The sequence below is a fragment of the Thalassophryne amazonica genome, chromosome 9 (genome assembly GCF_902500255.1).
Source record: "Thalassophryne amazonica chromosome 9, fThaAma1.1, whole genome shotgun sequence".
Taxonomy (NCBI): Eukaryota; Metazoa; Chordata; class Actinopteri; order Batrachoidiformes; family Batrachoididae; genus Thalassophryne; species Thalassophryne amazonica.
The window spans coordinates 82,135,165-82,150,650 of record NC_047111.1 but is presented as its reverse complement, the minus strand read 5'-3'; the positions used below and the strand labels follow the sequence as shown (position 1 = coordinate 82,150,650).

The following is a 15,486-nucleotide window of genomic DNA, read 5'->3' as shown; positions in this document are numbered from 1 at the left end:
TTTTATGTTCATAGCAATTAAAATGAAATTTGGTCCTTATTTCGAAAGCAGGAGAACACAACTTGTCAAACTAACACAATGTTTCAATGTTTTGTATTACTGGAGTGTGAATAGTATTTGTAAAATAAATTTACCAGGCACTCGAGGACCGTCGGTGATGACATAAGCCTGGTGCACAGCCGTCGTCTCTGGCGGCCTCTCCTGGTTAAAACATATTATTGTATTTTACAAAAGATACAGTGGCTGTGAAACCACGTGCACACACACTTTTATGTCATCAAATAAACAGTCAGTATTCTTGATACAAAGTTTTAAGCTTATGTTCGTTAACCTTAAAGTGAAACGAAACAGATCGCTGTGATTCAAACTGAATAAAGAACTAAAGTATAAACTAATGAAGTGGTCAGCCCTTTAAAATAACACACGCTCACATGCAACTGTTATTACATAGAGCATGTTAGTATGTCACAATAAATGCTATTCTGGGGTCTTAGTCTTTGTTTAATTTAGATCATTTTGTAGAACAGCATACAGGTGTCCCAGTACTGAGGAGCCGAGTGGCTGCTGATCTCTGAGCTGAAACATGTTGTCCCCATGCTTCACCTGGCTGTGGCAGATTGAGGATTACTTTGGTGAGTCTGGGATGGGCCAGTTGTCTGCCTGAGTGGTTGTAATCCAGGTCACCCGATACAGTTCCATGGTGTGGTGGATGCAACCACATGCAGCACCAGCGCACACTCCCAGACCGGACCTGTCCAGCAGTGGTTACCAACCTTTTCTAAACAGCTTAACTCTCATCTTAGATTAAAAACAAAGTTGGATTTTTAGCCCCCCTGCCTCCGGTCCTGTGCTTTTGATCTGATGCTCCCACTTGATGTTTACTCACTGCAACTGGCACAAAACTACAACCCCTGGCAATAATTATGGAATCACCGGCCTCGGAGGATGTTCATTCAGTTTACAGGGTGATTCCATAATTTATTCCTCAGAATTGAGTGATTCCATATTTTTTTCCCCTCTGCTTAGTCTAAAAAGGTAACCGTTACTGACTGCCACAAATTTTTTTCCTGATTTCTTATAGTGTTTCTTAAAGCCAGAAAGTTGCCATTTGAAATGACTTTAGTTTTGTGTCATGTCTGTGATCTGCTTTTTTTCTACAAAATTAAACAACTGAATGAACATCCTCCGAGGCCGGTGATTCCATAATTTTTGCCAGGGGTTGTACACGGGCACTGAACTTCTAATGTTTACTACAGAGCATGGTTTGAGTTACGGAGGGGTACTGGGTGGGTGGTGACCAGGTGGTTAGTGCACTGTGTGCATGAGGTTCCCGGTTCAAACCCCACCCCTGCTACATTTCTTCATGTAATGTGGAGTTGCGTCAGGAAGGGCACTGGGCATAAAACCTGTGCCAATTGAACATGCAAACCCACCTTGGATCTGCTGTCATGACCCAGAGTGAAAACATGGAGCAGCTGAAGGGACTTGTGCTGCGTTTACACATAGGCAGGAGGACGCATTACGAATGTCATACTTGCGTCATTCTTGGCACATTCCTGACATTCTTAACATGACTTAACGCATCTGAATAGGTTTCTTAATAGTGCGTGTTGTTGCGTGATATTCGTGATTTTCATGATTTTTTTTGGCTGTCAAAAAATCTTCTATGAATGTCACACACCACCCTCATTTCGCCTCATGTCGTGGAGCATGCAACTGAGCGTGTTGATCCAACTTGATTAGTGAAGATCCTTAATAGAACGTGACAGCGTTCTTCTCTGACGTGCACACAATTAAACCCTGCTGCATCGCATTCAGTTTCATTACTGCAGTATGCTGAAGGAGGACAGTGATGCCAAGTTGGCTAAAAATTTCATTCCAATGCTCATCAGCGTGCTCCTGCAGGTGTTCCACCTGCTGCTGGTGTGCATGATGTTTGGAAAAACGAGCGAGACGAGAGCCGTGTGGAGCCACACATCTGGCTCTCTCCGTCTCCTCCTCCTCTCTGTGCCATTCCATGGCACAGAGCCCAACTAAGCATGCAGTCACAAAGTTCTTCTGCTGTGGATTAATCTAGATTTTGAAGAACAAACTGGAGCCATCTGACTTGTTCAGCAGCTGATGGAAGGATGAATATGGGTGTGTGTGTGTGGAGACAATTCGCCTCATTCACAACGTGACAGAACGTAACGATGCGCTGTTATGCGCAGTAGCGCTGAACATTATACTTGACCGTGCGTAATGGTTCCTGATAATTCGCCAGCAACACATGCCATTAATCATAACACGTGGTAACACGTTGCAACAGTTCCTGAGGACACCTGACTGTATACTTCGTGGCATTCGTGACTTGTCGTCGTTATGTGTAAATGCAGCATAATTTTTACTGGGTGAGGGGTGGTTCTGACCTCCCCTAATTAAGACTATTAAAAAAAGTTTTACAATATACTTCCCATACTCATTTTGTAATACAAATTCAGACACTTCGAAAGTGGACTATACCATTTCCTCACGCTTACTGAACATCTGATCTGTCTTTCTCACTCCCATCATTGCAGTGATTTACTTCAGTCTGAGGTCCAGTGTGTGATGCAATCCAAAGAATACTGCAGTACATTAATGTATTCTACTTAATACACTTTACTTTCTGACCTTCAGACATTCTGAATTAAACTGGGTCAAATGTACAGTCTACAAATGAATACGGGGTCTGTCAATAAAGTAATGGTCCTTTTTATTTTTTTCAAAAACTATATGGATTTCTTTCATATGTTTTTACGTCAGACATGCTTGAACCCTCGTGCACATGCGTGAGTTTTTCCACGCCTGTCGGTGACGTCATTCGCCTGTGAGCACGCCTTGGGAAGGAGTGGTCCCGCCCCCTCGTCGGATTTTCATTGTCTGGAAATGGCGGAATGAAAAGGACTTTTTTTCCCCCATCAGAATTTTTTCAGAAGCTGTTAGAGACTGGCACCTGGAAACCATTCGAAAAATTTATCTGGCTTTCGGTGAAAATTTTATGGGCTTCACAGAGAATAAGGACTGTTATTACAGCTTTAAGGACCCCTTTAAGGACGCTCGGCGCGCCACGCTCCGAGCTGCGACGTCGCGGCACAAGCCACCGGACCATTTCTAAACGGATGGCTCTGTGGATACGAGACCGTCGTGTGCTCTTTCTCTGGTTATCACAAGAGCTGGACATCAGCCATTTTCCGGCAGATTTCACTTTTATCAAGAGATTTTGTCATGGAAAGCCGCGCGGAGGCAAGCGAGACAAAGGAACACCTCCGTTTCGGCGTGTCAGAGGACAAGTTTGGACATGTCCAGCTCTCCACAATTTCACTAATACTTACTGGACTGGTAAGCATTGAAAGCTGAGATAGACATGTCCAAACTTGTCCTCTGACACGCCGAAACGGAGGTGTTCCTTTGTCTCGCTTCCAAAGCGAATCGGTCGTGACGCGCGAAGCCTCCGCGTGGCTTTCCATGACAAAATCTCTTGTTAAAAGTGAAATCTGCCGGAAAATGGCTGATGTCCAGCTCTTGTGATAACCAGAGAAAGAGCACATGACAGTCTCGTATCCACAGAGCCATCCGTTTAGAAATGGTCCGGTGGCTTGTGCCGCGCCATCGCAGGTCGGAGCGTGGCGCGCCGAGCGTCCTTAAAGGGTTCCTTAAAGCTGTAATAACAGTCCTTATTCTCTGTGAAGGCCGTAAAATTTTCGCTGAAAGCCAGATAAATTTTTCAAATGGTTTCCAGGTGCCAGTCTCTAACAGCTTCTGAAAAAATTCTGATGGAAAAAAAGTCATTTTCATTCCGCCATTTCCAGACAACGAAAATTCGACGAGGGGACGAGACCACTCCTTCCCAAGGCGTGCTCACAGGCGAATGACGTCACCGACAGGCGTGGAAAAACTCACGCATGCGCACGAGGGTTCAAGCATGTCTGTCGTAAAAACATATGAAATCAATATAGTTTTTGAAAAAAATAAAAAGGACCGTTACTTTATTGACAGACCTCGTACTAACGTTAGCTAGTTTCTAACTTTTGCCTGAAATAACAGTTTCAAAAATGTTAGCAAGCTAAAGCTAACATTTGCGTGACCCAACATTAGCTCAGTAATGTTCGGTAAGAAATTTGCACTCTGTAACAGAGCGCTGATTGGTGAAAAATTCAGTGGAACCATTTTAAATGTTTAAAAGTTCAGTTCAATGGTGATAAAGATCTGTCAAGTCAAAATCAATGGGGTTGTAGCTTGTATTCCACATATTTGTTATTAACTTTTAATTCCAAGAGCGTCATTTTTAAAAGTTTGCATGAAGGAATAAAATTTTTATTTAGATTTTACATATTTTAGAAAAGGTGTGTGTACTTTTTATAGCCACTGTAAACAACTAGCTATTAATGTATTTGGTAAAAATAATGCCTTACCGGTCTCTTGGTTTCTGAAAAGAGAACAAACAGAAAGACACCACTACTGTGAATTCACATGATCCTCCGAAAGAAGTCACACAGAAATGTTTGATCCTTTTCAGAAACCCTGAGGTGTGAACAGTTTTTTCCTCACTTACCTGCCTGGTGTGGTTTGTCAGGCTTGCGTGGAAGGAAGGGAGGGAAGGTCACAATTTCTCTGACATTTTGGAGAATGTAGCCTATACCAGCAGGACAGATCTTACTGAAAGCCGCTGAGCACCACAAGGAGAAAAGACAGGAATTTATTGCTAATTTATGTCAAAAAAAAAAAAAAAACCCAAACAAACAAACAAACAAAAAAAAAAAACACATCTTATAAATGCATGTACCTATGAGTCGTAATTACATATATACAGAAATCCTAACTATTTATTTTCCACACCTGAATTGTTTCATTTTTTTGTATGTGCTAATGTGTTCATTGTGTTTTCCAAATCATCCTGCAGGTGGCGTATTCTACTGATTAGACCCTTAAATACCAACCAGAAAAACTCTGCCAGCTTTTTTGTCTGAAAGCTGCGCTCCAGACTGCTCAAGAGTTGAAACTTTACAACCTCCAACTTGGAAAACTACAATGAAATAGTACTTGTTTTCACAGCAAAATCCAGCTCCCTAAGTTCCCCAAGGGCCAATTAACTGCTCCAAAGTCACTCAACGCACCAACACCCACGGAGGTGAACACAGTCAATGGAAATATCCAGCTAACAGCCCCATAGATGCCTTTTCTAGCATGACAGTGAAATATAATCATAGAACAAGAAAGGCACACACCTTTGCATTACATTTTGCAGTTTTGCAGCCACAGTCACTACCTATCTCACCAGTGTTTCCTCGACATACGCTGCAAAATTACTGCCCACGGAGCATTTTGCTGTTAAATGAAATGGACTGCATTTATATAGCGCTTTTCCATCTGCATCAGACGCTCAAAGCGCTTTACAATTATGCCTCACATTCACCCCGATGTCAGGGTGCTGCCATACAAGGTGCTCACTACACACCGGGAGCAATAGGGGATTAAAGGCCTTGCCCAAGGGCCCTTAGTGATTTTCCAGTGAGGCGGGGATTTGAACCCATGATCTTCTGGACTCAAGCCCAACACCTTAACCACTAGACCATCACCTCCCCTGGTGATTGTCCCTTGTGTTATTATCTTATCCAGCCCATACCGCCTGTTGCCTAGTAATCTTGACAGTTGCACCTGACAAGCTAGCACAGTGGGCGTAACCTTTAGTTTAGTAATACCGAATCCCCGCGCTGGAACACCTGCTGTCATGCATCTGCCCACCCCCGTTTTAATGAAAGTTGGTTAAACACCCTCCCTAAACTAAATTCATTTTTTTTTAATTAAAACTGATTAGCCACCCACCCTAAAAGTAATTAATTTTGTGACGTCAACACATTGTAAAAAGAAAAAATAATGACTTTTCGCAATTTGTTTTTTTGTCTCTTCCACATCTTACCTGTGACGACATCATCAGTGTGCGCTCGTAGTAGTTGCATGACAATAACATCAATTTGAGAGTTTTCAGTATGAGAGTTGTGTACAAGCTGAAACAGGCGCTAAATGGGTGAGTTATTTGTGATTTATTTTTTATTTGCAATGAAATCAGACATTTTATTGAAATAAATGGAGGGGTGGGCGTTCTGACAAATGCGATATCGGCTGCGCTCGTGCATCAGTGGGGAGTGGGGGGTAACTCTTCATGTAGAATTTTGAACAGAATGCCGAGGGCTTTATACTTTACTTTGCCCTTTGTTTTTATTAAATCATTTACCAACCATTCTGTCTTAAAATAAACATATAATAAATAAATAAAATTGTGCCATAACTCCTGGGATTGTTTGGGTTGTGAAGGATGCTCCTATTGTATCCTATGTTTCTGGGGGAAAGAAGGCTGCATTCGTCAGCCTCATTCCAAGTAGCCTTCAAAATTAGACAGCTGAATGGTGCCACTATGACATATGTGATCGACGAATGAAGGATGTGGCTCCTGAATTAGGACAAAGCCACAGACTCTCTCATAACAGTGGCACTACATCTGCCCTCAAACATTTGCAGGACCCACCTCTAGGTGTGTCCAACAGTTCCAGTCTGAAACCACATATCCAATTAGTTTCTCAAATGTTCATGATAGAGATGTCACAGAACACAGTTCGGTTCACGCTGTGGTTTAGACATCACAGTTTGGTACAAGTTTGGTTTTTGAAAATTCTTCAAGTCTTTATACAACCCCAATGCTATTTAAGTTGGGACGTTGTGTAAAATGTAAATAAAAACAGAATACAATGATTTGCAAATCCTCTTCAACCTATATTCAGTTGAATACACCACAAAGACAAGATATTTAATGTTCAAACTGATACTGTTTTGTTTTTGTGCAAATATTTGCTAATTTTGAAATGGATGCCTGCAACACATTTCAATAAAGGTGGGACAGGGCAACAAAAGACTTGAAAAGTTGATGAATGCTCAAAGAACAGCTAATTAGAAACAGGTGAGTGTCATGATTGGGTATAAAAGGAGCATCCCCAAAAACCACTGCCAGTTAACACAGTCGCTACATCTACAAGTGCAAGTTAAAACTCTACCATGCAAAGCAAAAGCTATACGTCAACAACATTCAGAAACGCCGCTGCCTTCTCTGGGCCCAAGCTCATTTGAAATGGACAGATGCAAAGTGGAAAGGTGTGCTGTGGTCTGATGAGTCCACATTTCAAATTGTTTTTGGAAATCATGGATGTCGTGTCCTCCAGACAAAAGAGGAAAAAGACCATCCAGATTGTTACCAGTGTAAAGTTCAAAAGCCAGCATCTGTGATGGTATGGGGGTGTGTTAGTGCCCATGGCATGGGCAACTTACACATCTGTGATGGCACCATCAATGCTGAAAGGTACATCCAGGTTTTGGAGCAACACATGCTGCCATCTAAGCAACGTCTTTTTCAGGGACGTCCCTGCTTATTTCAGCAAGACAATGTCAAACCACATTCTGCATGTGTTACAACAGCGTGGCTTCGTAGTAAAAGAGTGCAGATACTAGACTGACCTGCCTACAGTCCAGACCTGTCACCCACTGAAAATGTGTGGCGCATTATGAAGCGCAAAATACAACAACGGAGACCCCGGACTGTTGAACAACTGAAGTCGTACATCAAGCAAGAATGGGAAAGAATTCCACCTACAAAGCTTCAACAATTAGTGTTCTCAGTTCCCAGATGCTTATTGAGTGTTGTTAGAAGGAAAGGTGATGTAACACAGTGGTAAACATACCACAGCAGAGAGCTGCCGTCAGCTACTACTTACATGACTTACTTATGTCAATGGAAACTTTCTTTTTTCATTAAACATTTATGAACTGGATTACGTGTCATCATTCACGTAGGGATGAATTTACTGTGCAGCACTATTTGCTTTGTTTTTTTGTTTGTTTTTATGCCATGCAACGTGTCGAGTCAGACCGGCCTCAACATTTTGTCCATTTTAAGCTTGTTTGATTGATTGTTTGACACAAATGTGGATTGGTACACTTTTGCTTTTAGGTTCATATTTCGGAAGAAAAATTTCAAAAGTTTCTGAATGGAATAATGATGTCATTAGATTCAACGGTTTCCTGTATTTGACTCTGAGAGAGCAGGTTGAGGTCACTGACCACACCTCCTGCATAGAGCATGAAACTAGAGTGATACAGTCTGCGGACATAAGCAGCACGTCACTGAAATGTCAGTGACTTACCGAAACAAATCCACACGTGTGAATAATAATACTGTACTGTGTATTCTGCATACAGTTCTGTGCACCGCACTTTCGAGTGTGTAACGTATGGTTCAATAGAAATAAGTGTATTGTGATACTCCAAGTTCATGAACATTCCACTATTTCACAAATGTATTCCAGAATGTTACAATAAAAACACAAAATATGGTTCTGTTCCTTTCAACACACATTTACTTTATGCTAGTAAGTCCTTGAGTATCTCAATTAAAATGTGAACACCATAAAAATTTAAACAGCATTTTCCCTGTGTCTGACATTCACCTGTGCCAACCTGAGGACACCTTTCACAGTTTTGGCCCCAGGCTTTGCCCACGGTGCAGCAGCACATCTCCTGGGTGAGGTGGGTGGACAGGGCGTGCTCACACCCTCTGGCCTCAGACGCCATCAGGAAACACTGAGCCTGCTCAGACTCTGACAGACACACATCAGGCTTTTGTTTTCATATAATCAAACTTGACGAAGCAAATGAGCATCTCAGAATGTAAAATAAAACTGATGCATCATTCAGAAGATGACGGAGTCGTACTAAAAACCAGAGAGGTCTCCAACTCACCAACGCATCTATTCCTCTCCAGCACAAATCCGGCTTTACAGGAACACGTGAAGCTGCCCAGCGTGTTGAGACAGAGTCCATTCTGACAGATGCCCTGCATGGAGCACTCATTGATATCTTCAATGACAGAACATAAAAAAAGTGATTTTCATGTCAGGGATGACAGCTGTAAAAAAAAAACTGGCACTGAAGCTTCACCACATGGGAACTGCAGATTTGGTAAGTGCAATAAAACCAGAAAAAATAAATAAATAAAAACGTTTTCTGTTACCGTGACAGTGAGTGCTGTTAAATCGTTTATAGCCCTGTGGACAGGTAGAGCCATAGTCCTCCACGATTGTCTGCTTGACTGATGCATCTGACAGAGCAGAATACATGGTTATATGGTAGGTGTAAGGTGATAAACACAAGAGCATAAAGTGTCACGTAAGAAGGAAGAGGTGTAAAAAGTTTTATACCTGGAACAAAGTAGCAGTTGTAGATGAAATAGCAACAACCATTAAGTGTAAACATCTAAAAGTAGAAAATCCTCAACTCCAGTACTTGGGAATTAAGACTGGATTACTAACTGTGTAAAGCGATCAGAATTTCCAGGGTCTCTTACCTTCAGATTCCCCTGAACACCCAGGTTCAGTGTAAAATAGCAACTTGGGGACCTTGCCCAAGGGCCCCTAGTGATTTTCAGGTGTTTCAGTGTTTTGAACCGAGGATCCTCTGCTCACAAACCCACCACTACCTCTGCCAACATACTTAACTGTGACCAGAACACTACAGGTTGACAAAGATCTAAAGAGGCCTCAACGTCGTCAAAATGGACCTTCTCCAGCTCAAGCTCACTCTAGAGCAAGCCATCATACTAGCTGAGGACTGTGGTGCCTGGAGGGAACTGGTGGGGCATGTACCCATGTAAGATGTTCCACTAGCCAAGTGCTCTATGTTGTTTAGAATTATCTCTTTGGTTTTCAATTTATTTATACAATAGTGAAACAGCATTCCCACTTTATCCCCACATGTGCTTCAATACTGTTAAAAGGAGTAATAGTGTACAATTTTCCAACAAGCTAATACAGATCATTGTGCCTCCTAGTTTAGTTAGTTTAGTTTATTGACATTTGACATTTCTATCTGGATCGCTTGGTCACACTGGCACAGTTGGTTTTCAAGTGGGATATGTGACCACCGTCCCGTCTCTATTCAGAGAAAGTGAGCTCCAAGTTGGAGACAAGTGGTAGCAATACGGTCGTGCTCCTGTACCTCAGGCTAGCTTGTGGTGAGGATTGGTTTCAGCATTAACATTGGGTTTTTTGTTTGGTACGTAATCCGTCTACTGCTGCTTGAGGTGAGCACAACTTAAAGATTCCCAGTAAAAGCAGTAGATTGGGACTATATCATCTGGATAATCTGGCGCTTTCTTTTTCCCATATGGCTTTTGGTGTATGTGGCTAATTTAAGGACCTGGTTAAGATGTGGTTGATTTTGAGATATCAGTTTGTTTAGAAACGTTCTCTATCGGTCGATGATCATGCTTTTGATGTTGCTCACTTCTGCCTCGAGGTAAACAATATCATTGTATGTGGTTCCGTGAACTCTGTGCATCTGCTTTAGGGTACTGTTATACGACGTGTTCACGGCTTGCAAATCACTAGTGAGCTACATTAAGATGTACAAGATTACACCCAAAAAATACCCTGCAAACTACAGCGGGGCATCAAATCAAAATAAAAGTAATAAGCAAACAAAAACATAATCTGGTCTCTAAGAAATGACTGTTGCTTCCAACTGCTTCTATGCCTTTTGAGAGGAGATGTTAGTCTCTCTCACAGGCTGGCTCAGTGCAGACTTGTTCATTGGGTGTGTCTCAAAAATTAAAGGATAAATTTGCCTTGTCACAACACAAGACATTTGACCTTTGAGAGTTCCCCTCACCTTTGAGGATTGTCTCATTTGGGAGGCACCTGTTTTGAGCAATTAATTCAGGGAATAATCTATACATGAACAGGGAAGTCGTACCAGATCAGGTCAAGCAGCATGTGCTGGTGCTGCAAGTCCCCACACTACAGAGTTATCAGGGATCCTAGATGGCAACCACCCAGATCCTCAACAATAAGCCATGTGCGTGCTGGATCATGCCCAGAGAAATGCTTAACATGGCCAAAATATCACAGCTGACATTCCTTCATAATGCAAGTTGTATGTCTCATCTGAGTTTCCCTAAGTAAGCACTCAATTGACACAAGGTCCATCTCAGTGGTATCCAGAGAAGCCTAGAAAAAGTCATCCAGTCATCTCCTGAGGTCACTGGTTAGCATCTAAGTTTCACAACCATCCAGGAAGACACCTTAGTCTTGATCCAGGACAATCACAAACACTCCAACTCCTCACTCAGCTTCTCAAGTGCTGCAATCAGGGCATCCATTGATACAGCAAAGAATACAGCATCATTTGTGAAGTCAAGGTCAGAACACTAGTCCTTGCCAACAAAGGCACTGAAGCCAATAGTCTTCTTACCCCTACCCAACACCGCACTCAGCAGCAGAGATACTCTCATGGTGTACAGAAACAAGAGATCGTCCTTTCTGATGTCAAGCTTTGTGATGTGTCTTGCAGTGGCTGAAGTGCCAATCCTGCCACTAACCTCTTAGAAAGGGGTTATCTGTACACCTACAGTGCCAGGATACAGATTAACATCATGCATCAAATCAGTGCTAACCTAATAAAATTTTAAAATGAAGCACTGAGCCAGCTGGAGTGAGAATTAAAAAATCCAACACTAAGGGCCCCGTTACACTTAGCAAGAATCAAGCCGACCCAGGCAGAATGTCAAAAAACAAAACAAACAAATAAATAAATAAATAAAATTATACCACATCTGGAAGGGAATAAGGATTGTGGAAGACAGCCATCCGATCACCCAAATGATTCGTGCACACGCCATGCACATTAAGCCTCCAAATGCAGTACAAATGTATGTGGAACACATTAGCCTTACCCAGACAGCTGTCAGAATACAGTCAGATTACGACGAATGCACTTACATCGCCCTGTGAGTGAGGTCCGATTGCGGATAGAGAAAATCTACTCCAGCAGCACACGTGCTGCACTTGTGATGCATTCAGGCACAGTTGGGACATTCACTGCTTGGCGAATCATGTCGAACTGCCCCACGAACGCAATCAGATTGCTTTGAATGCCGTTTTCATGCCGTACAAATATTCAGATTGCACTCCGACCGCCATTCAATATATTTCCACCTCGACTGTTTTGCACGTGGGCAAAAAATTCGAGGCGGCCACAGAATGTTGGCCGACTGTTTCGACGGCTCTCAGACTGCTGCCTGACGTCCATGAATACACCATTCAGATAACATTCGGCCTCTAGTGTGACGGGAGTATAAGAAATGAAATGCTGTATTTACTTAATGTCAAATAATACAAAGAAAGACAAAAAGAATTTAATAATATCATATCATCAGATTTTAAGAAAATGTAAAATGCAAGAATGTGTTAGTAACTAAATTGTGCATTTTTTAAGGTTTGGAAAAAGGAGGTTTGAGTTTGAGTTCTGCTATAGTTGCCATATCTATGGCCGTGTATTTCCTTTTCAGCAGTTTGTGGAAAAAGAGACTTCTCTCATATGTAATTGTTGTAAGTACAGCTCTCAGAGGCTGGATCGCTAACAATGTTCTATTAAGAAGGCTTATAACCTAAAAGAACAGACAAACGAAGGATGGTTGCATCTTGACAGATGTATGCCTGCTCTGAGTCCCAAGTATTTTTGTAGATATCCTCAGTCTAAAAGAGGCTAATGAAAAAGTTACATTTTCCACAATGTAATAAAAACATGTTTTATTAGGGCAAAGGCAAGGCTGCACTCTCACAAACATAAAGAGGACACAATGAAATAATGGGCAAAAGCTCAGGTTAAATTTGGCTTTTTCATTAAAAAAGCAGCTCATAAATGGATATGAATATAACACAACAGACAGCACTCCAGGCAAAGACCCAGATGTTTAAAGACTCAACAGAAGAACAGTATCTGGTTTTGTCAAAGGCAGCATTGTCTGGGTCAGAACTGAGACAGAATAATAGCCGAGTGGAAAAATGTGAGTAGCCAAGATTTTCTTGAAATTCAATCCCGAGTGAAGTGATGACAGTCCTGCAGTGGGCAGGGCCGCAGGAACATGCTTAACTGAAGGCTTATTTTCCATATTCTTTTTTTCTTTCTGTGTGCACTTCTCGTAATTTCTTCCGTTTTTCCTTCACCGCATTTTTATACAGTCCCTTCCGTACCTCCCCTCTGACTTTTATGTACATATTCAAACAAGCTTTTATAGAGGTATAACGTGATTATTCCTTTGCAAGGTCATAATTTCATGAGGTGGAAGGAATAAATTGTTGGGAATGCTTGACATTTTTTGAGTCAATAAACAATAATTTATTCCTTGGATACAAGATGTAGCTTGGATAGAAATCTAAAAAGCTTTGCTTTATGAAGCAATCTGACAATCTTTACAACAATATACACACAAAATGTGTGTACATTTAATAACTTAAAATTTTAAGACTTAGAGTTTACTCAACTTTAGGACGTAAAGTGGTTCAACTTAGGTTAACATGTTTATTTATTATTTTTTGATTTTGTCTGACAATCTTAAAATTTTGATGAATTAAATTATTTTACAATCTAAGAAAACAATCATTGGTTTTAATCCATAAGTACACCTGTAGGTCTGAGTGTCCTTGAGCAATACACTGAACTCCAAATTACTGCCAGTTCAAATCACATAAAAAATGGACATGGTAAGTGTGAGTTGTTACTTAAATTAATACAAAACACCATTCAACTTCATTTTTAATCTTGAGTATAGGTTTGGGGCCCTGCGATGGACTGGCATCCTGTGTACCCCACCTCATGCCCTAGGACTGCTGGGATAGGCTCCAGCCCCTTCCCCTCACCATGACCCTTAACCAGAGTAAGCGAATATAGAAAATAAATGGAATGGATGGTTGAGGGGATGTGAGAAGGGTTGTGGACACTAACCAGTCAGGCACCTTTATTGGCGACTGTGGTTAACTTTCTGGATGTTGCTGTGATCTTTGGAGAATCTATGAATGCCCTGATTGTAACACTTTAGAAGCTGAGTGAAGGTGCCTTGACACTTGCACCAATTTGATCCCTGCACTGGCATGCAATCTGGCATGAAATGTTCAAAACTTCTGGCATGCATTAATTTCATGAACTAGTCATGAACTAGAACATTGTGCAACTTATTTTACACAGGGTATCTGAATGATTATGACAAGATGTTACAACTATAATAACATAACTTTACAGATACATTATCTAACTCATGAGAAAGAATAAAAATGCAACTGTTTTACCAATCCATTACAATATATTATAAATAATTACCTTTGAGACAAGATTCCAAATGCGTTCTGCACCGCACGACACACCCTGCAGCTGTAGATAATTTCTCTGTGATTTTTGGAGCAATGAGAAACAGTTTCATCAGCCACGTTCTGAGAGCAAATGCGTCACTGGCTAAGAAATGATTATTTTATATAGCATGGCTTCAAGCCGGACAAAGTGTGGCATTAAGCGGGAAAAAGCGGGACACACTGGCACGAAGAATTGCACAGCAATGCAGGGATCAAATCTGTGCAAGTATCAAGGTGCCTTGAGGAATCAGAGAGTCTGTGTTTGCAATTATCCTGGATGAAAACTAAAATCCAGACTTTAATGACTTCCTGGACTCAGCCATCAGAAGTGTATCTGTATTGTGTGGAAATCTTGAACTTATGGAGACATTCACTTATCTCGGGAGTGACATTCATGTCTCTGGGTTCTTGGCTTTTGAGATCAAGATACATCTTGGAAGAGTTTATACAGTCATGAGATGGCTGGACAGTGATGTTTGGTGATGTTGATATCTTTGCAATGAAAGGTCCAGGTCTTCAGGGTCCTAGCGCATCCTATCGTTCTGTACAGTTCTGAGACTTCAATGCTAACTAGTGACTTTGTGCAAAATGAGTAGTTAGTTAGGAAGACTCAAGTTGAGGACGATCACTTGCACTGTCAGGGAGCGTCAGCTAAGAAATTTTGGCCATGTGGTGCTTTTTATCTGATCACGATCCAGCATGGAGGTACTTCACTGTTGAGTACTCCAGTACCCAGAGAAGACCAAGGGACTCCCATGTTTTACCAGGCTGAGGAAGACAGACAGTTACTTTCAAGAGGTAGGGATGAACTGGCTTTTTTCCTGGGTGGTTGCCAATCCTGGACCAAATTTAGTTCTGTGGTATGGAGGATGAGACAGCATGCAGCATATGCTCCCAGACCTGACTTGGTTTATGAGCACATATTTTCAAGTTTCAAGTCAGAATTATTGGCATCACTGAATTGTAACCCCCTTGTGGTCTAAGGACATTTTCTTGATTTTATCATACCTTAAGAAATCCCCCTTTTCAGCATCTTGCATATAGTATAATGCCCAAAATTTTAAGAACAATCTTGTTATGAATTTGAGACACACATTCGCCTGGAACACTAGATAAAAGATATAATTTGGCTCTAAACCTGACAATATCTTTTTATTAGAAATTCTACAAATCTTGAGAGAATATTCATTTTTATCAATGTGGATGCATTTACATTTACCCTGTTGGACTACCCTGCAGT

General features: G+C 41.4%; 1 protein-coding gene across 5 annotated transcripts in view; it reads right to left on the bottom strand.

The window, feature by feature from the left end:
* ltbp3 (latent transforming growth factor beta binding protein 3) overlaps positions 1-15,486 on the bottom strand; it is a 161,924-nt gene that overhangs the window by 64,519 nt on the left and 81,919 nt on the right. For all 5 annotated transcript variants that reach the window (XM_034178557.1, XM_034178562.1, XM_034178561.1 and 2 more), the window contains exons 5-10: positions 9,077-9,163; positions 8,806-8,922; positions 8,514-8,663; positions 4,574-4,687; positions 4,434-4,447; positions 135-201 (exon numbers count right to left, since the gene is read on the bottom strand). In XM_034178557.1, the coding sequence (XP_034034448.1) occupies positions 135-201; positions 4,434-4,447; positions 4,574-4,687; positions 8,514-8,663; positions 8,806-8,922; positions 9,077-9,163 (549 nt within the window). The remainder of the gene's footprint in view (positions 1-134; positions 202-4,433; positions 4,448-4,573; positions 4,688-8,513; positions 8,664-8,805; positions 8,923-9,076; positions 9,164-15,486) is intronic.